This window comes from Pelmatolapia mariae, linkage group LG10_11 (genome assembly GCF_036321145.2).
Source record: "Pelmatolapia mariae isolate MD_Pm_ZW linkage group LG10_11, Pm_UMD_F_2, whole genome shotgun sequence".
NCBI lineage: Eukaryota > Metazoa > Chordata > Actinopteri > Cichliformes > Cichlidae > Pelmatolapia > Pelmatolapia mariae.
Window position 1 is genome coordinate 33,032,214 of NC_086236.1, and position 22,811 is coordinate 33,055,024.

Here is a 22,811-nt window from a genome sequence, read left to right on the forward strand (position 1 = left end):
TGTGGATTTTAAACCAAATTAGAGGTTTTTTCGAACTGCCAAACTCCTCTGTGCAGGCACCAATATGTGATAACCTTGCCTTTTTGCCTCCTTGGGATGATAAATCCTACTATGTTTGGAAGGAGAAGGGCTTAACCAAATTCAAAGATCTTTATATAGATGGAAAATTTGCATCATTTAATCAGCTTAAGCAAAAGTTCAATTTACCACATTCCCATTTTTACCGTTACCTACAAATCAGGCATTTTATGCAATCCAATAGGAAGAATTACCAAGATGTTCCAAATGAACATAACCTTTTTAATGTGCTCCTGAGCCCTATTACTCCAAACATCTGATTTCTACAATTGTACATTTATTTGATGACAGCATTGAAGTGCAGACTACGAGGATAAGAGACGCTTGGAGGGAGGAATTGGGTATAGAAATATCAGGATCAATGTGGGACAAATGCTTGTCAAAAATTCATTCCTTCTCTGTTAACAGCAAACATCAATTAATACAATTTAAAATTGTCCATTGGCTAAATTACTCCAAGGTTCGGCTACACAAAATTTATTCTTCAACTTCCCCCATATGTGACAGATGTAAAATATCAGAGAGCACATTGGCTCATGCTTCCTGGCATTGCCCCTCATTGACCAATTTCTGGTCCAAAATATTTGATTGGTACTCTAAAGCTTATGGGATCTCCATCTCACCCAATCCAGAAATTGCAGTTTTTGGCTATGTACGTTCCAGAACTATCCCCACGACTGTGCGGGTGCCAATTGATCTCAAAATGATGATTGCGAAAAGACTTATTCTAAAGGAATGGAAGTCCGCTGTTCCTCCCTCCTTCAGTGTCTGGCTCAATGACATGTTATCAGTCATTCAATTGGAAGAAGTTCGATACCTACAAACACCTGCAGCAAATGTTTTCTCAAAATCCTGGACTCCGTTTTGTAATCACCTTGAGAAAGCTCACATTATATGAACATGTACCATGGCACTGCAATTTCCCTGTTTATTACATATTCATGACATTTAATTCATTATGGATACTGGTAGTTTCGAATTTTAATGTTTTTTTTTTCTTTTTTGTCTTTCTCTATTGATTATTATTATTATTGTGCTATTTCTTGTCCTATTATCTCAGCACTTGAGCTGTATTTGTTTGTTGATGGGTTTTTCTATGCTGGAAAAATTAAAATAAAATATTGAAAAAAAATGCTTACCTGTGCTGCTGTTTTTTTTTGTTGGTGTTGTTGTTTGTTTGTTTGTTTGTTTTTTACAAAGAAGAGAATATCAAGTTGTAGGGTTGCTGTTTTCTTAAGGATTGGGTTTCCATAACTGATCGGGTAGGGACAACATCCACCCAGACAGTGTTTTCTAAGCAAGCAGACCAAAATTTAAAAAGTAGCTCTAATTTTCAATAATAGCAAAAACAGTCTTATCAGCTAAGAACAGAAAACTGAGTACAGTATACATTGTCCGCATCCTCACCAACAATTTAGTTGGGAACAGGAAGATGGGAAAAATGCTGACTGATGATTCTGGGTTTCTGCCGTGACATTCTGATGGGAAAGTCAGAATTTAATGTAGACAACATGAAATTATGAATCTATCCAGACTGTAGCTCAAACTGTTGCTGGTTGTGTAATTAAATAACACATCCTACCAACCATGTCCATCCTTTTAGGACCACTGTACACCACTGTTTTACTGGCTGCTTGCAGCAGGATGACGCACCATGGCACAAAGCTCAAATCAAATTGCTTTCTTGACTATGACAATGAGTTCACTGCGCTCAGATGGCCTTCACAGTCACACATCTGCAGAAACTGTGTAATGTCAGCTGTAATGCTGTCATGTCAAAGGCAGTTCTGAAGGCAAGGGGCTATAGTAGCACGTATAAGTGTAGTTACTCTAATGTTCCCTTTCAACTGTAATTGCTTTCCATTCCATTAATGTCACTGAAAACTGCCATGTTGCAGTAAAAGTAACGTATGCATTTTTAAGTAGTGTTTTACAAAGAAATCTGCAATTTATAGCCAAAATGTCAAAAATATTAACCTCCTAGGACCTGGAGTCCACATATGTGGACATCACATTTTGGATTGTCTAGACCAAAATACTAAATTTTGCTCTACAAGGGCCTGATATGCACTTACGAAGACATTTTACTGCCACTGTTCCATCAAAATTTAAAACGAATATCCTCATACGTGGCTCTCATTTTTCTTAGGAACAAAAATCAGGTTAAAAAAAAAAAAATCTGGTGATTCTTTGTTTTTACATTCATCGGGTCCCAATATGCCCAAATATCAAAGAGAAATTAAAAATGCATGCCATGGAAGAGTTCGGGTCTGAGGAGTTTAAAGCAGTATTTTCTCAAACTATGTCTGTTTATTTACAGAAATCTCAGCAGTTTCTGGAATTGCTTTCCTTTGATCATCACTCTAAGAATGAAGTTTACATTCATTTGGTTTGTAGTTTCATTTTCTTTTACATCAAATGCTGAGTACCCTTTTAAAAAAAGGGGAAAAAAACAGCAACACAAAAGTCATGTTAGAAAATTTAAACATTTTAATAAATAAAAACTGATGTAATATACACCATTATGAATATACAACTACAACAAGCATACCAAGACATTTGAGATACAAAAAATTGACAGTTCAATTTAGATGCTTTAAAAGCTTCAATTTTTAGGAAGAGTGGGGAGGTGAGCAGTGATTACAATAGTCATACATTCCTGTTAGTGTTTGTGCCAACAAATATCAAAAAGCATCACGAGGACTGATTTCTCAGAGATGGGGAACATAAAAATGGATAAGATACACATTTGGACTAAAGATTTCCATGAAAAGACATTTTGAGGTACTGAGTTGTCTACTCCTGTAATTAACAATGAACACACTTATGTTTGTGTTGTTTTCCAGATGCACTGTAACTCAAAGCATTCCTTTATATCACAGGAAGACAATTAAGAGAAGACAATGAGCACAGTTCTGTTTAAAAGAAAAAAAACATTGTATTGCATTTTGTGATGAGAAAGAAAGAAAGTTTTCAAAAGGTTTCACGTGATATTTGAACTTAGTACACAATGAACCAAAGGAGTATGCGAGTAGGTTGAAAAAGCATCTTTAGGAAACACTTTTTAGATGCTTTTTCTGGTCTTCAAACATAGCGATGCTACAGGCTGCTCCTCTCATGGGGATTTTTGGGGTAACTTGAATTATACCCCATTGGTTTAACCTACCACCTAGCATTAAAGAGCACCTGCTGGGAGTTAGCATGATTCTTTGATCTTAAACAATGCCTCTCCAGGGATTTTAAATGATGTTGATGACTATTGAAAGTCACGGTGACCTTATTTGTTTACTCAGCACCAAACACAATGTGTGGATACAATTTGCAACCACAAATACAGAAAACTTTAAACAACTCTAAAGTCTCCACAAAAAAAAAAAAAAAAAAAAAAAAAATCAGTTTAAAAAAATCATCATGATGTGTTTTTGAGTGAATTACCTATTAAATTTCCTTGCTTTCAAATTTGCCACTCCAAATGTTACTCCAATTGAATCTGTGTATTCCCTGAAACAACAGCAGTCAAAGAAAACCTCCTGGAACATATAAGAGAACCAGGACAAACGACTGGCCAGACAACAACCTAAATTGCAGTACAGTACAGGATTGTGTAGCTACATTTTGTCTGAAGCAAGGAAATACCTAACTTAAAAAAAAAAGCACCACGAATGTTTTTAAATAGCACCAGTTGTCAGAATGTATATGACATGTTTCTTGTCCTTTTCTTTTTGGCAATGTACAGCAGTGAACTGAATGTCTGGAGTAACTTTTAGCAGCTGCTGCAATGCTCGACCTCCACTTGAGTGCGAAATCCAGGAGAATGTTCAGTAACTTGCACATGCTTCAGTTTCCAACAAAAATCAAACATTTGGAGCCCCCCTTACATCAGTTCCAAAACAGCAGCACAAAGCACTGCTTCTGTTACACATATACTGAAATATACACATATACACTGTCAAATATTATCAGTCTGCACAGTTTGTGAATTCCATAAATATAACCTACAATTAGATTTCTGTGCTCTAATGTGTGAAGATTGCAAGAGAGCACCGTACCGATTCTTTCATGCCAAAGTAGATTCAAAAATGTTTAACTGCAGTAGCCAAAAAGGTCTAAAAAAAAAGGTCTAATGATGTTAACCTAACACAGAGCAATACTCCTTTCCATAATGAACACATAAGCAGTGTGGGGTGTGGAAGGTGCAAAAATAATTCAACAGGTACATTTGCAAATGTACATTACTATAAAAACTAGCTCACTGCAACCTTCTCTGAGATTCTCTGTGTAATAGACAATGAGATATACAGTACAGTGTGGTGCACCATTCTCTTTTGTTTTGTATACAATTAAACATACATAATTCTCTACTTTGTGTACAATTCTGCAGCGCTACAATATAAAGCAGTAGATGGATATAAAAATAATAGAATAGAATATAGACTTGTACATTCTTGAAAACAAGTACTGTCCCCAAATATAGATAGTCGTGTGTTATATATACATATATATATATATATATATATATATATACATATATATATATATATATATATATATATATATATATAGATATATAGATATATAGATATATATATTCTGTCTCTATATTATTTTATTATTAAACTAATTTCTAGGATTTAGAACATTTCCATCACTCACGTATGTTATGGACACTGTTACATCATGTTATAATGTGTCACTAAGCATACCCTACTACAGTTCGCACCCAGTCAATATAGTCGATGTGCATTGCAGTTTCTTCTACACGCACACACACACAACAATGATGTATGTCCATATATATATATATATGTATGTATATATATATATATATATATATATATATATAGTGTTGAGAGGGCGTGAGACAACGGATGCTAATTTCAGTTATTATTTACATGGTAGTAACAAACTTTTTTCTTAAACTGTGATCTGTTTTCTGCACTTTAGTTTGTAATGTAGTTTCATACATTACTCCAGGCTGAAGTAATACGTCTGCATATGTATTACTTGCAGCTGTCTGCTGCTGGCTTTTAAGTAGCTTTTGTTTGCATGTCTATTATTACTGTACATCCTTTCTTCAATCAAAGGATGCCTTTTTTTCAACAACAAACTGTACTCAAAAGTGTTTAACAAATATGACTATGTTAGTTATTTATGGGCTTGTAGTCCCCATAATGAATGTTTAAAAAGACTTTGCAGAGACGTGAACTGTTTTTTCAGAGTAGTGATGTATGATGGATTTCATCACTGTAACAGTTTGCAGTTCACAGCTATGATGTTAAAGCAATATCAAAGCAACCTCTGTGACAATGACTGACAATGACTGATGCCAGTGTTTACATATAAACTGCAAATCTGAGCTCATAAAAAATAATGAAAATGAGGAAAAAGATGAGTCTGGGTGCATTTAGCAACTAAATGTATTTTGTAAGTAAACAAACATTTTTCCTTTAACATGTGCAGCATGTATTAGCACCAGGTATTCTTTCTCATTTAGCACATGGGGTAAAATCCTCTTTAGCATTTAAAAATGTGAACATCTTCAACAATATGATGACTGGTCACTGAAAGAGGTGCTCCTCAGTTCAGGGACTGAGTGATACAGTACTGAGATTTTCCTCAAAAAGTGTCTTTGAATGCGTGATTTAAAAAAATGTGAAATTTCTGCTTCAGTACCATCAACTGCAAATCATCATATTTGGCTCAAAATGTAGAGCAGTATAGCGAGCTATGTAATACATGATTTCACAAAGACACACTAATCAAGCATGGGTTTTGTGTGTGTGTGTGTGTGTGTGTGTGTGTGTGTGTGTGTGTGTGTGTGTGTGTCCAAAGTACAGTTTGTGATCTACACGGAGGAAAAAAAATGATGTAAAAAAATAAAATACATGGAATATCTCTAAAATAAGACAAATTGATATTTTGAATTTATTTTGTTAATCAAATTTCATCAAATTTTTGAGAGATGTTACTGCCACATTCAGTGCAAAAATACACTACCAATCTTTCTTACATTACAAAATGTAATAGCACATTTGGTAATGTCTTTTTTCATTGCCAAACTATGAGTATTTTTCTCTTTAAAATATTTATTTCTGCATATATGTATTCTTTATGCAACAGTCAGGCAACTTTTACACCTTAAAATAACTGCTTCAGACTCTCATAACTGTCCAGGGAAAGTCACGTAATGCTTTATAACATAATGTAACACACTACCACCAATGGGTCTTCACCTAGCTAGAGGACAAAACTACCTTTGTATTCTCAATATGGAAACAATGGCAGCAGCAATGTGAAAGAACATGACATTTACAGAAGGGAAAAGAGAGAGAGAGTAAGAGACTGAAAAATAATAAATGTTGGAAAGTCTGAAAGGTTGCCAGGCAGATACTTAGCTCGCCTTCTTGCTGTTGGATTGATAACTAGTATTGGCTAATCTCTGATGTCTAAATTTTTTACAATTACTTTGTAATAATTGTAGATTTATCTATGTTAGCAAAGCTGCGAACTAGCTAGTGTGTTTAGTAAAGGCAGAGGGTTAACTGTTAACATCTAGTTAACTATGATAACATTGGCTCTGACATTGTGGTTGCAGGTTTTAATCTTCCAGCTTGTCATGGAGAAACGGTGTATTACAACTGTAGGGATGGCCATGTGCAAAAATACAGATGGAAGTCTTTTTTTAATATATACCTCCACGTGAGCTAACATGACTTAGTAACATGTAGGTAACACGGCCTAACATACACTTACAAAGACATACTGAGGAATTCTGAAGCCTTAAATCCTCTTGACTAATCAAACCCATAGCACATGTTTTTGCCAGCTGCACTCTCTGAGTTGCATTATTCACCAAAGTAAGTAAACAGCTTTTTACAGTTAGTTTGATTTTGATTGTTCAGCTAAAGATTTTAATTGTGGCTTCTATCTTAAAAGCAAGACCACTGTTGCCACACGTCTTTCTCAGAGTGTTTGCTCTGGTAGTGCAAATCCCAGTTTTTGTCAGCATCACTCAATCGTTTATACCATGCAGACTATATCTTCCAATATACACTATTTACATGGACAAGTTAAGAGGTTAACAGTAATTTTTTGTCAAGATAGATGACCTTTCCCTTGGCCTTTTTAAGATTTCTCAGCTATCCTCACTCACCTAAGTCTAATTAAAACCTTTGGTGATCAAACGATGCAAAGTCACACAGTTGTACAACTACAGTTGCTAAGCTAAAGAGCTGTTCTTGTGACTTTATCTACATGTATTTGAACAGGCAGCCTGTTGCACCTGTCACAGGGCAAGAGGCCGGCTACACCAATGACAGGTTGCTAATCTGTCACAGGTCTAACACAGACAGAGAGAACCCATGGAGACATGGGGACAACATGCAACCAACCTCTGCACAGAAAGGCCCCAGGGTGGATTCGAACACAAGACTAGATTCTTTGAGGTGACACTGCTAACTGCTGCACCACTATGCCATTCCCTACTGATACCAGATACATTCAAATAAGTCTGGAAAGAGTGTTATTCAAGACAAAAACCAAAAATGCACTCAACACAAATGCGTGTTCTACATGCAATCAGTGGATGAAAAGTGGGATGTAATTCTAAGTCTGAGACAACAGCGATGTCAGAGATGTGAGTCTGTATTAAACCTGCCCCATGCTGAATAAGTAGCTGTCATTGTTCCAACACAAGTTCTGGGTGGAAATCTGGTTGACTGGTAGGCGATGAGATGCAAAGTCAGTGAAACATGAGCTTGATATTCATCAAGTTCTCAGGCCACTATAGAAGTGATACAGAGGACTGAGTAGACCCTACTGTGTGTGCTTTGGGAGACTTGACTCTCAAACTGAAAAATATACACTGGCTATAGCTATCTACTTAAAGTGTATTTCCAAATGGACATAAATTGGGAAAATATATCAATTGCTCTCATTCATGCATGCATATCGACAAATATTACTAAAATAGGCAATTTCTGATTTTACATTTTACAATATATAGACTAATTAATTTCAATATAGAAACCTCTGTATACATTAGCTCACTTAAAATTCTTTTCAAATGTGAAATAAATACAACATAGAACAATATGTTGACTATTTAGTTAATTAGCAAAGTGAGCTTTCAGATATATGTATTTTAGAAATAATTCTGGTACAAGATGTCAGTATAGTATGTACATTACAAGATATCAATCACATTAACTCAGTTTTGTTTTAAAGGTGCTTTTTTAAAATTACCCTTTGCAGAATCTAATTAAATATTTGACTCCTAGGGGACAGTATGCTGAAATGTTTATGGATGTATGCTGCTGATCTTTTAAACCCTGATATTTCGTTTTAGTCCTATCTGCAATTCTTCAAGAGGCTTTTCCTTCTGGAGGTCTCTGTCACTAATACTAATAACAATAAAGGGCTATTCTATTCTATTCTATTCTATTCTGAAGGTATTTTAACCAGTTGCCTGCTTAAATAAAGGTTACAAATTGATATTGCCCAGTACAGTCCATCCCTAGTTTAACTTCAGCAAATATCTTAAAGACTGTAGATAAACATTTTATAAATAAAGTCAAAGTAGCTGTTTATTCACATTCTCCTAATAGCATTAGTTAACTAATTGATGATCATTAATTAATAATGCTTAACTTAAAAAGCATTTAAACTAGAGCCCGACTGATATAGGATTTTTAAGGCAGTTATTTATATTTAGATATTTGGTTTTTTAAAATTTCAATAAATCAGCCGATTGTTTTGTTTTTTCAGACATATGAAATGTAAACAGATTTTCCAAACATTTGTCATATGTAGTTAATTATGAGTCCTTACTGAGATAATATGACAGATTAAAAATAATCTGTTATACAGTCACAATAAGTCACGGATTACAGATTTACGCTCTGTCCGACTTTGCTCAGATCAGCTGGTTGTTAACTTATTATTTGTGACATTTCAAAGTTGTGAAGCAAACAGGAAAGTTGCAGGATCCCCTCTGTTGGATGAACTAAGTGCCTTTAAATCCTCGATATAAACTCTTTAAAGGAAGTTCCAAGACTATTCTAAATTGTATTCCATTCTTTTAAAAGCCAATTTTAGGCAATCACAAATTTACTTTACTCCTAATTCATTTGTTTCTTCTTAGAACTGTAAATATAATTGTAATAATCTATATCAAATTTTGAGGATATTATAGCTAATTTTTATGCATTTATCTTGGGTCTTCATCCACTGTGTTACATGCAATCAGTTTCAGTCCTCTCTGTTTTAGCCTACAAACTGCCACAGCACCATATTTCCTCCCCTCACCGAGAGAGCCTACAGCAACACACACACACCAAGGTCTGCTGAAATGAAATAAACTGTGGTGTATTTAACAGGCACAAAGCAAATTAAACCTTTGAATTGTTGTCAAAATACAGCTTTTCAAATCTTGCGATGCCTCAGACAGGGGGGTTCATGGAAGAAGACTTCCCTGTTCTTCTTTCAACAGGATTCTGAAACCAATCACCACTCACACCAAAAGCCTGCTCACATTTTGGAAATGGAAGTGGTGTTTGCAATCATTTATGGATGCATCACTCATGGTTTCCCCAGCATCTCACGAGCTTCTGTTTGCCATCGCTACTACATCACCTCTGGGGAGATAGCTATTTAGCCTTAAGTTGGTGCCTTAAGGGGCATCCAGACGTGTAGCAACTAGCAGCAATGTGGCAACCAGTGACCACAGAAAATCAGTAACATTCAGCAAGACATGAAGTGGGCGGGACTCACGTTAAACATTTTGCAGCTTCAAGATGAGACACTGAAGCATCTACCAATGAGTGTGGAGGATACCAGTGATTGACCGAAGGCATGCTAAACTCATTAGAAGGTTACCTAAGTCTGGAATGACCGCTGGCAACTTACTATCAGCAACAAAAAGAATATGCGACATGCAGATGAGTCCCTGTATGTGGACCCCCTTTATAAAGAATATAAAAAACAACATTCAGGATTTCCACTTTTGTTGACCTTGTCCCTAAACGCAGCACAGCATTTACAGATTGGAGTGGGTCTTGTTAACAAAATGTTACCAGTAATTTCTATAGGAGGTGTGAAGCCAAGTTATTCTGACTAAAACTCTTATTATTGGTTTTTGGAAGTGGAAAATGTGGTTAAAGTTGTATGAATTAACATAGTTATTTCCACAATAAGTGCATTATCTGGAGCTTCTCTACTTTTTTCTTTTTTGTATAACGTCTGTCAAGTCAGGACTCTTCTGTTATATGTTTTCTTTTATTTTAGCTTGTTTATTCATGTATTACAAACGCACTCAGAAGATTTAGTTACAGTAGCCGTTTTATTAGATAGATCTAAATGAAAAAAAGAATCACATCTATTCCAGAATTGCTCCTGCATTACAGAAGGCCTGTCTAAAATTGCTCTTTATGAAAGCATTTATTGTGGAAATATCTTATACAAGCAAGTAAATGTAGTCACTGAAAAAATGTCTGATTTTAGAAGACTGCTGGGATTAGCAGCTCAAAATCACAAGAAATAAAGAAATAAATAGATTATTATCATACTAATCAACCTCCATTGTTCTCATATTGCAACATGTCACCATGACACCATGAAGTGAATACACCTACTGATAAAAATCCACACACAACAAAAGCTTGATTGTTTTTTTTTTGTTTTGTTTTAACGTACACACCCCTCATCTGCGGATTCCATAATGTAACAAGAAGCAGCATGTGTACTGTGTAATATAGCTGAGTTTCTGATGTTATGGCACTTTTGTTACTCATCCAATCATAAAAAAATGAACTGTGTAGCTGCGTAGCATCCAACACATCCATCACATGTTAAACACATTTCTCAATCTGTGGAATCAATATTTGAACCAATCTGTGAAAATACAGCAAAAACATTCGGCTCACTGTGTGTGACCTTCAGTGCCACACAGCGTTTTCTTGGAGCATAGATGGAGTCTCAGCAAATGACAAGCACATAAATAGAAACTGGCCAAAAGAAGCAGATATAAAAAACACAAATAAAAAACAAACATTAAATAAAGTTTGACACAAATGAAACAGGCAAAGATTAAGGCCAAATAAAGCCAGTGTTTTATGCCCTCCTAAATAAATATGAAGCAAAATTGTAAGTATACACACACACACACACACACACACACATGTGTATATATATATATATATATGTGTGTATCTGAAATGGCACAAAATCCCTAAAATTGTTTCTTTCTGTTCACTGAATTGTTTTTGGCATAAATTTCAGAAGTGGATTTGCAGCCCTCTAAGCCAACCAAAGTAGAAGAAGTGAAATGTAAAGGAAGAGACAGGACGTGGACAAGATTTTGCTCCAGTGCAAACCGTTCTGAGATGTAAAAAGCTGGAATTAAAATTAAAATTCAAAATAATTGGAGCAACTGTATAACTTCATAAGAAAATCGAATCAGCAACTAAATAGAAATCACAATATTTTTTGTTATTAAAAAGCCACATTTGAGGGTGCCAGATTTTTTGTAATATTATGTGGAATGAAGACAAGACCTGTTTGGTTCCCATCTGTCAGTGAAAAACTACACAGAGTGAAGATTAGGCCGAGTACAGTAAAGCTAAAGGTAATGTTTCTGTTTCCTTTCACCACAAGCCCTTTTCCTGCTCATTCAGCACAGAGCAGAAAAAAGCTGATGAGTAAAGATGTGAATCTTTCTTGAACAGATAAACTATGTGTTCAGTGTTTGCACATTTGGAAACAAATATAAAAACAGGTACATAAAAAAAGCAACAATAATGAAAAGATGAGTAAAAAGGCTAGTTTGTTCTCCTGGCTGATCCAGGTGGTTGTGTGGTCTCGTGTCCTGTGCTCTGAGGTATACTTGGTAGGAAGTGAGAACACCCATATTTGTGAGGCGAGTTTCTCGGCAGATAAGAGATGCTGCTGGCGGAGAGAGGTTCTTATAGAAGGTGCTGTAAACGGAGACCCGCAGGATGGGGAGAGAGGATTGGCTCAGCACAAGAAACAGGACCCGAGGCTGGAGGGAATGTTAAAATTAAGAATATGAAGACTGGACTAGGAAAATAGTCGTTATGAAAATCAGCAAAATGGTAGGCTGTATGTATTCTAGTTAATGATTTTGCACTGGAGTAAAATTTTGGACAAATGTGTCAGTTATCACTTAAATCTTTAGAGGTCTAAACATTTTTTTTTAAATGGAATACTACTTGATGTAAGAACAGAAGATTGCTGTGCCTTTGGGTCTCCAAAGCAGGACATCAAATAATCCAAAATTTGGGGGAGGAAATGCCTCAAAACCACAATTCCAATCAAAGATGGCATTAAACTGATTTTTTTAAAACAAAAACATATGTGTGGCTTCTGATAATAATTCTCTTAATCTGCTTTTTTTGAAGAAATTGAGACTTGTCAAGGTTAATTCATGAACACAGCAGAATGCTTACTAATGCAAACTAGACTGACCAAGGGGTGCAGCTGTAGAATAAACCAAATCTGAATGCTGAAATTTTGTGCCACTCCCCTTTGTAGGTAATAAACTGCGACAATTCTAGTGACAGTATTCTTTTTTCTTTCAGCTGAGATGTAGCTAGTGCAGTGTCATTTTGGAAAGGGGAGCTGTATTGCACAGCTGTGACTTTCAGAGGAGGGTGGCATGGTCTAGGTCTGTGTTGTCCATGCTAGCCAAAATAGCTTTCTGGTCCTCCCGAATTGGACGACGGTAAAGCAGAGCAGAAAAGCGAATATATGGGTCATGGAGAATGGGCCGTTTCTTCTTTTTGCGGAGGTAGAGAGCTTCTTCGGGCTGGAGTACCTGAGAGGTGTAGGCCTGCTGGGTCTGAGAGGTGGAGACACCTGGAGGCAAAAAGACGAACAGGCAGGTCATAGCCACCAGAACTCAAGGTGGAAATGCTGTTCCGACCCTTTCCCTGAAATGATGCTTTGCTTCTGGGCAGGAGTAGATCAACTCCATGAAGTACCCACAAGTCCAGTTTTTCTGTAATTCAGTATGAATCTTGAGCCAGTAGGCAGTCAGCTTATTTTAATAACTGGAAACAGCGATTTTCACTTTTACAATGACGACAAAATCCACTATATCTGCATCTGTTATACCTCATTTAAACTAAACATTAAAAACTAAAATATATCTCAATTAACAATCTGTAAGTTCATGCACAACGTATGCCAGGCCATAAGTGCTGCTAAGTCAGGTCATATAACATGGTCAAAAGCCTTTTTTTATTACAGTGTAGGCATTTTATCCTATGCTGTTTGGATTTACACTATGCTAAGCTAAGCTGGCTCTAGCAATGAGAATGCTCCCTAAGATGACACTTTGAGCTTCTTGCATAAACGTCACCAACTCTCTGCTGTGCAGTAACGCCAAAGCTCTGGCATTAACATCAGCACAAAAACTGCAGCAGTTTCTAGAAGCAAAGAGCGCTCATGTTTAATGTGTGGGTGTCCCAGTACTCTTTTCCATATAGTCTAAATTATGATATGTCAGTTGGCTTTTTAGCGCATATATTTTTATCTTCAACATTCAAATCTATTACAGTGCTGTACTCTGTATGGGTATTTTTAGGGAACTCGAGTGGTCAAGCAATAAGCTAGCATACTACTCAACCACTTGAGTCCCACTTTTCATAAAAAGCAGATCTTGATTGCAACATCTGATAGAAAAGGATGTAATTTGTTTTCAGTGATGCCTCACTGTTTGCTTTTGGGAGTGTTTGGACTCAGAAACACTCCCAACACCTCCATTTGTCAAAAGCCTAGAAGTTTAGTTTAAGGAGAAAAATCATTTTTAAGAACCTCGTGTTGTCTGGAGTAATGTTTCATGATTTATGGCTCTCTTTTTTTTTGGAGGGGGGCTGTTACACTTTCTCCTTTAAGGTGGTATTCTAACGCACTGCCCTGCACATTAAAATGATGCTGGAATGTGACAGGAAAGGCTTCTGACCAAATGTCAGCTGGTGATGAGCTTCAAAATGCCATGCTTGACAATCTTCTGAAAATGGCAGCAGGTCATTTCAAAGACATTTTCAAGATAAAACGGAACCTTGTTCCACTACAGAGACCTCAACAGTGGAAAAAATGAGAAAAAATATTGAATGGTGGTTCACACCTGCTTTCTTTCTGGTCTTGGAGTTATTGTTGTTCATAGTCATCTTCTTGGCCTTTTTAATACGTTGGTATCTCAGTGCATCGATCCTCTCAGACCCTGAAAGGGCACTCTGCGCACCTCGACGTTTTCTGAATAAAGAAGAGAGAAAGAGGAAAAAAGGGGTAACTCCAGGCTAAACGTGGTCAGTGAACTGTATTTCTGCACTACGGAGCGCAACATAACCCACACAATCTCAAAACAGCACTGCTCGTGCTAAGCGAGAGGCGCAGCACATTGCCAAAGGATCAATGTGAGACACCTATTGAGGCTTACCCAAGCTTTGCAATAAGAAAACCATGTGATTAGGACTACTATAACCTTATACATCATCTGGATTTACTATGAAAATTTTTCACTAAATAAAATCCAGATTTCATTAAGTATTATGCACCTTGAAATTTCTGGGGCATTGAAGATATTTTGCTCAAATTGATCCAAACAATTTTCATCCAAAGAAAAACAGAGTATTTCACAACTCCTGAAGCTATCTATTGATCCCATTAGCTAGATTAGGTCAGTGAGAAAAGTTCCACTTAAAAAGACTTGCACTGTTGGTTTCAGAGGAACTGTTTCCAAAATGAAGATTACTAAATGCTCTTTCCAATTCATAAGTCTGCAGATTTGAATGTTTACTCTAAGAAGTATGGCATTTCTCTCTGAAAATAACAGATACAAATGTTTCCTTGGCGTGAAGTACATTTTTCGCAGCTGTTCATCACTTCCCTCCCATTCACAGAGGCACATGTGACAAGGCAGCCCCCAGATTTCTGCCACAAGCACGCGCTTGATTCTCTCAAGGCACAGAAAACAATATGCTTTACAGAGAGGCCATCTTCCCACCGTGGCTGCAGAGAGAAACCGAATGCTGTTAGTAGAGGGGGAGAATCACAGCTGAGCAACAAAGCATCATCAATATGTGTTCATAGACATGGATACTGTCTACAATGGGCTTCACCATGCTGACAGGGGGAGAGATGGCGGGAGGGGAAAATGACTACTTGGGAACAGTCACATAATGAAAAATAAGCCAAAGAAAAGCGAAGCACCAGGACAACAAATGTAACAAGAATTTATCCATATAATTGTTTCTTTTTTGAAACGGAAGAGCAATATTTAGCGATAGCATGCATGGCAGTTTGCACATGGAACACGACTTTAAAGGGGAATACATTCAAAAGCACTTCATTGGGCAGGTAACTCAAAGATTAAGGGGAACCTCAACCCTCCCTGGTTGCCCCGCTTTTATAAAACATTGGTTCTTTAGAAGAAAAAGAAGTGCAGAAGCTGCTTTGGCAGGGCACTTGTGTCACATGGCAGTGAGAACTGTTCTGCAGTCCACTTACAAGTGCAATTGTATACTTACAGGAGATGAATTGATTCATGCTCTCTACAGATGCTTTATGTAGAGGATTAGGGCCATGTGTCCACCAGGATTTTGTCCTAATTTATATAGAAATGCTCGTGGGAAGTGCTGGTCGTGGTTATCGTTACGCTATGGCTGTTAAAAACTTTCTAGGAATCTAGTGCAATTTTATTAAAAGCTAAATACATTTTAATTTCTTTGAGCTCCGAAGTTTAAACACGCAACAATTTCATCACTGCCAAGAACATGCAACAGCACTGTCTGCTTCATTTTTAAAGCAAAAACAACAACAACCACAAGAAAACACAGTTGTCAACTATTCCTCCCAGTGGACACACAGCTTCAGGTGACATCACAACGCCAATCTTACAAAATATTTTATTGCCTTCAAAATATTTTCAATTGGGGTCGTACAATATAAGCATCTGTTATTTAGAAATGGCAGAATGTGTCACGCTTGAGGAGAATGCTAAAAGCATGTTTACAAAGTGATCTGAGAACAGAGAGTGTCTATGCGGAGGAAAGAAAAGGTCCACGCAGTCACTGTTTTTATCGATTCACTCAGTGCCAAAGAGACAAAACACCAAAATCAACCTGTATGGGTTTTTTTAAAGTAACTATCATATTTTGCTTGCCGCAGGACAAAAGCTAACCCTCTAAATTCATACACAACTTTAGGCAGAAGAAGACCAAGCTGTAAAAATGGAATGATTCAACCAAGTATAACAGATATATTTAAACTGAAGATCAAATTTTAATACAAATGGCTAAACAAAATAGTTTTGTCTTATCTTATTTTGAACTAGCTCATTTTATATTAACTAGACTTAAACTTGGGCTGATGCAGTGGGATCATATTACTAGTAACAAATATGTCTGTTATATTCTCAATTATACAAAACACTTCCTACCGTGAATCTACTTCTGTTAAAGCTTTTAATAGTTTTTCACACCAGTTTGCATATTGGTGGGGTAAAAGTTCTGTGACATCATTTATGACCCCAGGTATTTATGTACACACACACACACAGATCTATATGCCTGGGAGCTTGTAGACCCCTGTGCAGTATCTTTGCTGTTCCTAGGACTGTGCTCTTCTTGACAGAGATCTCAGGTGTTGTTTCTGGGATCTGCTGGAACTACCTGGCCAGTGTGGGGGTCAATGCCCCTCATTCTCAACCACCCAGGGGTGTGTGTCCCAATTTCGGGAGTTCCAGGCCGTACTCCGCACAGATGTTCCTGTACACTATGACAGACACTTGGTTAGACCTCAGCCTCTATTGATCTTGTGCTTAGAGCTTGTTCCTGTGTGGCCATGATTAGTTCCACTGCGCTGTCTTTCAGTCCAGCTTGATCTAGCTCAGTGGTTCTCAGACTTTTCACAATGACTATCACCTCATACAATACATGGCTCTTAAAGCACCGCCCTTATGACCGACATTAAAGTACAGTAGTATAGGCCTATTTAACACCATATACAGTTTACCAGAGACAATTTTATTTCTTATATGAATGTTATTTATTTTAACTGTCATAAACAGGATGTGACAAGTGACGATAATAACAACTGTACTGCAATCGTATGACATATGAACCCTGCTCCCGGGTCCAAACTGCTCTGCGTTTGTTAAGGCTGTTGTGTTTTTAACATGTTTTAATGCTTTGTTTCTTGTTCTATTTAATGTGAACAAGCCCCTAAAAAAAGGCAGATCACTGTTGGCCTCTCTTGGTTTTTATTACCACTATTCATTTTAATGCTCAATTTTTTAAACCTTACGATGTAACTACAGCCCAGCCCATGCAGCAGTATATTAATGACTAACCTTGTATTGTGGAGGGATTATCTCAGTAGTTTTCCTGACTAAAGTTTGGTCCGTTTACAGCCTCCTGCCATGCGATTGCATTTGTCCGTAACCATCGGGAACCCTCACATTAACTTTTATCAAATGGAAAAAAGTTGCCTTTATCCTTCAGCTTCACTCTGCTAATGTATATTATGCTAAACATAGCTCTGTAGCTAGCCACCACGTAGCACATCATTATATACCAGCTAGTCCAACTTCAGTAACCCTACAAACGTCACTGCTGTTTAGTTTTCTGTCTTCATTTAAGTCGGAAGTGATAGCAGAGCTGTACGTTTTAATTTTTCAGAAATCCCTCAGTCAGAACATGGTACATTATTTAATCTTAAAAATATTTTTGGAGACTTCCGCGTACCACTAGAGGGAGCCCACATACCACCAATGGTACGCACACAGTTTGAGAGTGACTGGTCTAGCTGTTGGTAGGATTTCTTCATGTCAGCCACGTCTTCTATCTGCCTGTGGAACATACCATGCAGGAGTCTGTCCTTCCATTATGGTGCCCATCTTCCTCCTTTTAATTCTTCAGTTTATGCTGCCTGAGATATTCACTAAGCACATGACTGGCTGTGGCTATCTTCCTGATGTACTTATCGATGTTTGTTGCTTCATCCTGGATAGTGGTTTGGACAGTCACTAGTCCTCAGGCTCCTTCCTTTTGCTTAGCATACTGTCTCAGGGTGCTGGACTTGGGGTGAAACCCTTTATGCAAAGAGCTTTCTTGTCTTGATGTCAGTGGGTTCTCTCTTCCTCTTTTGCCGGCTTATTATCCCAGCAGGATAACTGTCAAGGCTTACGTGTTGACTGCCAGGTCTTGTTCTTCCCATTCAGCAGACTGCTCAGGACTTGCCATACTCTCTGCAGGTATTTGGGGCTTTCCTAGTGGCCTCTTCATGGTTCCCATTCGGGATCCAAGGTACTTGTAGCTATCCTTGATGTCTACAATGCCATCTTCTGGTAGTTCATTACCCTCAGTTTTACTTTTTTGACTTTCTTCCCTCTCTGCGTTACCATCTAACTACATTTCTCTCCAGTCTGATGTTATTCTTTTTTTTAACCATGATTGACATACTTGGAGTAGCAAGATTTTCTGCAAAAACAATTGAAAAAGCCTTGAGGGAGATAATTTGGCTAATGCCAAAGTGATAAACTGGCTCAAATGAACGATTGTCAACATCAGAACACGAAGATCATCAAATTTCAGACTATTTTGATACACTATTGTGTACATGAATCCTTCCCATAGAGGTGGCCCCTTGAGGAGGTGATCAGGATTTCTGCGAGGCACCTGCAATGTGTGCCCAGAGCACAGGTTGTATTGCAAATTGTGTTTGAAAGACAAAGCAGTGTCACCAGGCACACAACCTCACTGCTATTACTTTTTTTATATTATCTGTTATCTTTCCATAATTAGATAAGTAATTTCTTTCAGATATGTCAGTAATCCAAACATTTTCAAGTCTTTCTTTACAAAATATTTTCAACATTACACATCTACATTAGAGATGGCACGATACCACTTTTTTATGTCCGATACCGATACTGATATCATAAATTTGGATATCTGCCGATACCGATATGAATCCGATATAGTGTGTTTTTTAATCAATAAAACTGTTTTTTAATATATTGCTGCATTTTGTCTAAGTTCATACTCAAGTTTAAATAAACAACAACACTAAAGCTATTCTGTTATACCTGTATGTAAAATATACACTGCACCCAAAATATTTCATAGTTCAGCAGTACTGATCAATCAAATAAACTTAAACCTGCACCATCCTTACTATTCTGGTATTTTAAAGAGTACTTAGCAGAAATAAGCAACCTAACTAATAGGGTTGCAAACTCCCAGCAAAAAAAAAAAAAAGTAACCACCCCCCACCCTCCACCTCATGATGCTTAATCAAAGTAATCAACTTTTATTTGATGCAGTGTGAAAAAAAATGCACAGAATTAAATTATTTTTCAAGAATAACTAAATAGATTCAACATCTTTCTTCAACAGAATTGCAAACTGCACAAATGGTATCTTCCCAAAGGAAAAAGTACTATAGCTTACTAGGGTATATTAGACTTAACAGTTACTATATACAGTAATGGACTTCTATACATTTTACATCAGATTAAAACTTTGGGTGTAAGATTCAGATATCTATTTATTAAAAGCTAGACATTTTAAATGAGAATAGAAAAGAAAAGTATGTCTTTGTGCCCCCTTTCCCTGTTCATGCCCCATCGGCCCCCCTGGCTAAACTTTGCTAGATCCGCCCCTGCACAGTTACCAGCCGTCAGCTGCGTAGAAAAGGATCCTGGTGTAGAAAGAAATATTAAATTCTAAATTCTAACAACAGCTTATCAAGGTTAAACGTGCTGCTGTTGTTCAGCTGCTGGTTTCCTCTTTCTGGTGCAAAGTGGGCCAAAAAAAAAGAAGAGAGACGGACTCCCGACAGAAAAGCCGATCAGCTGATCATTAAGCAGTTTCATGAAGTAGCGGCAGGAGAGGGAGAGAGAGAGAGAGAGAGAAGAGGCAGTCGCTCCACATATCCGTTGTTAAGCTTAACGTGGGAACGCTGTACAAACATTCAGAGATGAACTTACACACTTGCTTTACTTCTCTCTGGCATAACTTCCTTGGAGATGAAATGCCGGATTGCTAGCAAGGCTCCAGGCACGCAGCCGCTCTATCACGTGATGCACACTGCTCCGACGTGCTACGGTTATGAGCCGAGTTACGCCATGTCGCAAGTTTTGTGAGGTGTTTTTTTGATATTTAATGGATCGGATTGCATTTTTTATTTCTCGCCGATATCCGATCCAGTAATTTAGGTCAGTATCGGACCGATACCGATACGTAATATCGGATCGGTCCATCTCTAATCTACATACAAGATTGTTTTTAATTAATGAAGCACCTATCAATGGATTTAATAAAATATGCAAGAACGCCCCAAATGTGGCTCTACTGGACTGTAGTTTGTTGTTGATCAAAGCATTATAGACTGAGTTCAACATTTTGGTGTTAAAATGATACTAACATCTGGTTATAGATTAGTCCTTCAAACATAACCTGTTAAATGTATTATTTTTAGGGATGCACCGATACTGATACCGGTATCTGGTATCGACCTCGATACCACATTTTCTAAAGTACTCGTACTCGTTAAAAGTCCCCCGATACTGGGGACCGATACCACGGTCTGAGAAATGTCTATGTTTGAGCGGCGTGTAAGGGGTTAATCACAGGCGCCGAGTGCCTGCGCCGAGTGCCTGCCCCCAGGCCCCGGCTGCAGCTCAGAGCGGGGAGAAGGCGAGGTGAGACATGTCAGCCGTGTGGAACTATTTCAAAGTGAACGAAGACGACAAAACATAGGCGGACTGCAAATTGTGCTCAGCGAAATTGTCCAGAGGAGGCTCAAAAGGTAGCGCATTTAACACAAGCAATTTAATCAAGCACCTAAAATCCCAACACGACAAGGAGTACAAAGAGTTTACCCACGCTTCTAAACCAACACAACCCATGCTGCAGCAAACTCTTGCAAGACGAGAGAAAATGTCCAGAGACAGTCCACGTGCTGTGAAAATAACACAGGCAATTATCGAGTACATTGCATTGAGTGACCAGCCACTCTCGGAGGTAGAAAATGTTGGATTCCTGCGTCTCCTCCATGTTCTGGAGCCCAGATATGATGTCCCAAGGCGCCACTACATGACTGACACGGAGCTGCCTAAACTACACGAGTCCTTGAAAAAACATATCCACAGCCTACTGCAAGCCTCCTCTGCGTTTAGTTTCACCACAGATATTTGGACAAGCAGTGTTAGCCCCGTGTCGCTAATTAGCCTAACCTCCCAGTGGATAGACGAGTTTCACGCCGCAACGAGCCATATTACATGCCAAACAATTCCGCGCCTCGCACACCAGCCAGGCTATAGCGCATGTGTTTGAGGAAATGCTCCAGACATGGGGTATACATAAAACATCAGTACATGTTGTGCTTCGTGAGAATGCCAAGAACATGATTAAAGCCATGAATGACGCAGGGCTCCCAAGTCTGCCGTGTGTCGCGCACACACTCCAACTGGCTGTTCACGAGGGCTTATTAGCACAGAGAAGCATAGCTGATGCTATAGCAGTGGGGCGGAAAATAGTTGGGCATTTTAAACATTCCGCCTTAGCCTACTCCCGCCTCGAGGACATTCAGGGACAGCTCAACCAGCCAATAAAGAGACTGCAGCAGGACGTACAGACGCGCTGGAACAGCACGTATTACATGCTCCAGTCCCTCATAGAGCAAAAGCGAGTGCTGGGGGTGTATGTGTCCGAGCATGAACTCCCTGACTATCTCACCGCTCACCAATGGGCTCTTATGGAGAAGACTGTTGCCATCCTCGCCCCTTTTGAGGAACTAACTAAAAAAGTGAGCAGCTACGACGCACTAGCCTCTGATGTCATCCCAGCTGTGACTGTGCTAGTGAGACTTCTAAACAGAGAAACAGACAAACAAATTTAAAATTAAATTTTGTTTTTTTATAATGATTTATTCTCTAATATGTTGCATACAGCATGCTTTTCATTTTAAATAAATGTTCTTAATTCCAAACTAGTCCCTTGTTTGTTTGTTTTTTGTTAAATTATATGACTAAAGCTGTTACCTGTAAATTTAAATCGTGTTTTTATTAAGTACTCGGTATCGGTATCGGCGAGTACTGAAATGCAAGTACTCGTACTCGTTTTCCAAAAAAGTGGTATCGGTGCATCCCTAATTATTTTCTATTTTTATTGAAGCAAAGACAATTTGTTTTGCAGGGAAGTGTCAGAGGAGGATACTACATAAACTTTGCAGGTGTAATTTTTGTTCTTAACTCCTTTTGCAAAGAAACAATAAAAAATACACAGTAAGATAAAGAAACGAGCATAGGTATAATAAATGGAAATCACTTTTTAAAAAGTCCTGTATCCAATATATCAGGGTCATGTCCTTACTTCATATATTTAGATGCTAAAATAGCTTTGTGACTTGAGGGTTAATTAGATTTAAACGGGACTTAATTTCACCTTTAATGTAGCCTGACTGTTTTAAGGCATCTTATCAAGTAGAATTCCCTTACTGCCTTGGTATTCAGATTTGCTTGTCACACGGAATACTTTAATTATTCCTGTTATCATCTTCAACTAAGTCTACACAGGAAGTGATTTGCTTTCCAGGCATCACTTTGAAGCTGGCAGGTGGTTGCTAGTTGATAATCCAGACTCCAGCTGAATAGGTAACCTTCTTCAGCTTAGAAGTTGAGAAAAGTATGGGCAGAAATCTGTGCCATC

At 37.8% G+C, this 22,811-nt stretch overlaps 1 protein-coding gene across 6 annotated transcripts in view; it reads right to left on the bottom strand.

The window, feature by feature from the left end:
- Positions 1-4,677: 4,677 nt before the first annotated feature.
- Positions 4,678-22,811, bottom strand: part of LOC134636073 (protein turtle homolog B-like) — a 151,287-nt gene continuing 133,153 nt past the window's right edge. For 5 of the 6 annotated variants that reach the window (XM_063485858.1, XM_063485855.1, XM_063485856.1 and 2 more), the window contains 2 exons: positions 14,225-14,352; positions 4,678-12,951 (listed from right to left, as the gene is read on the bottom strand). In XM_063485858.1, coding sequence (XP_063341928.1) covers positions 12,737-12,951; positions 14,225-14,352 — 343 coding nt within the window. In that variant the 3' untranslated portion in view covers positions 4,678-12,736. Of the gene's footprint in view, positions 12,952-14,224; positions 14,353-22,811 lie in introns of those variants that run through there. The other variant, XM_063485859.1, reaches the window with a different exon arrangement.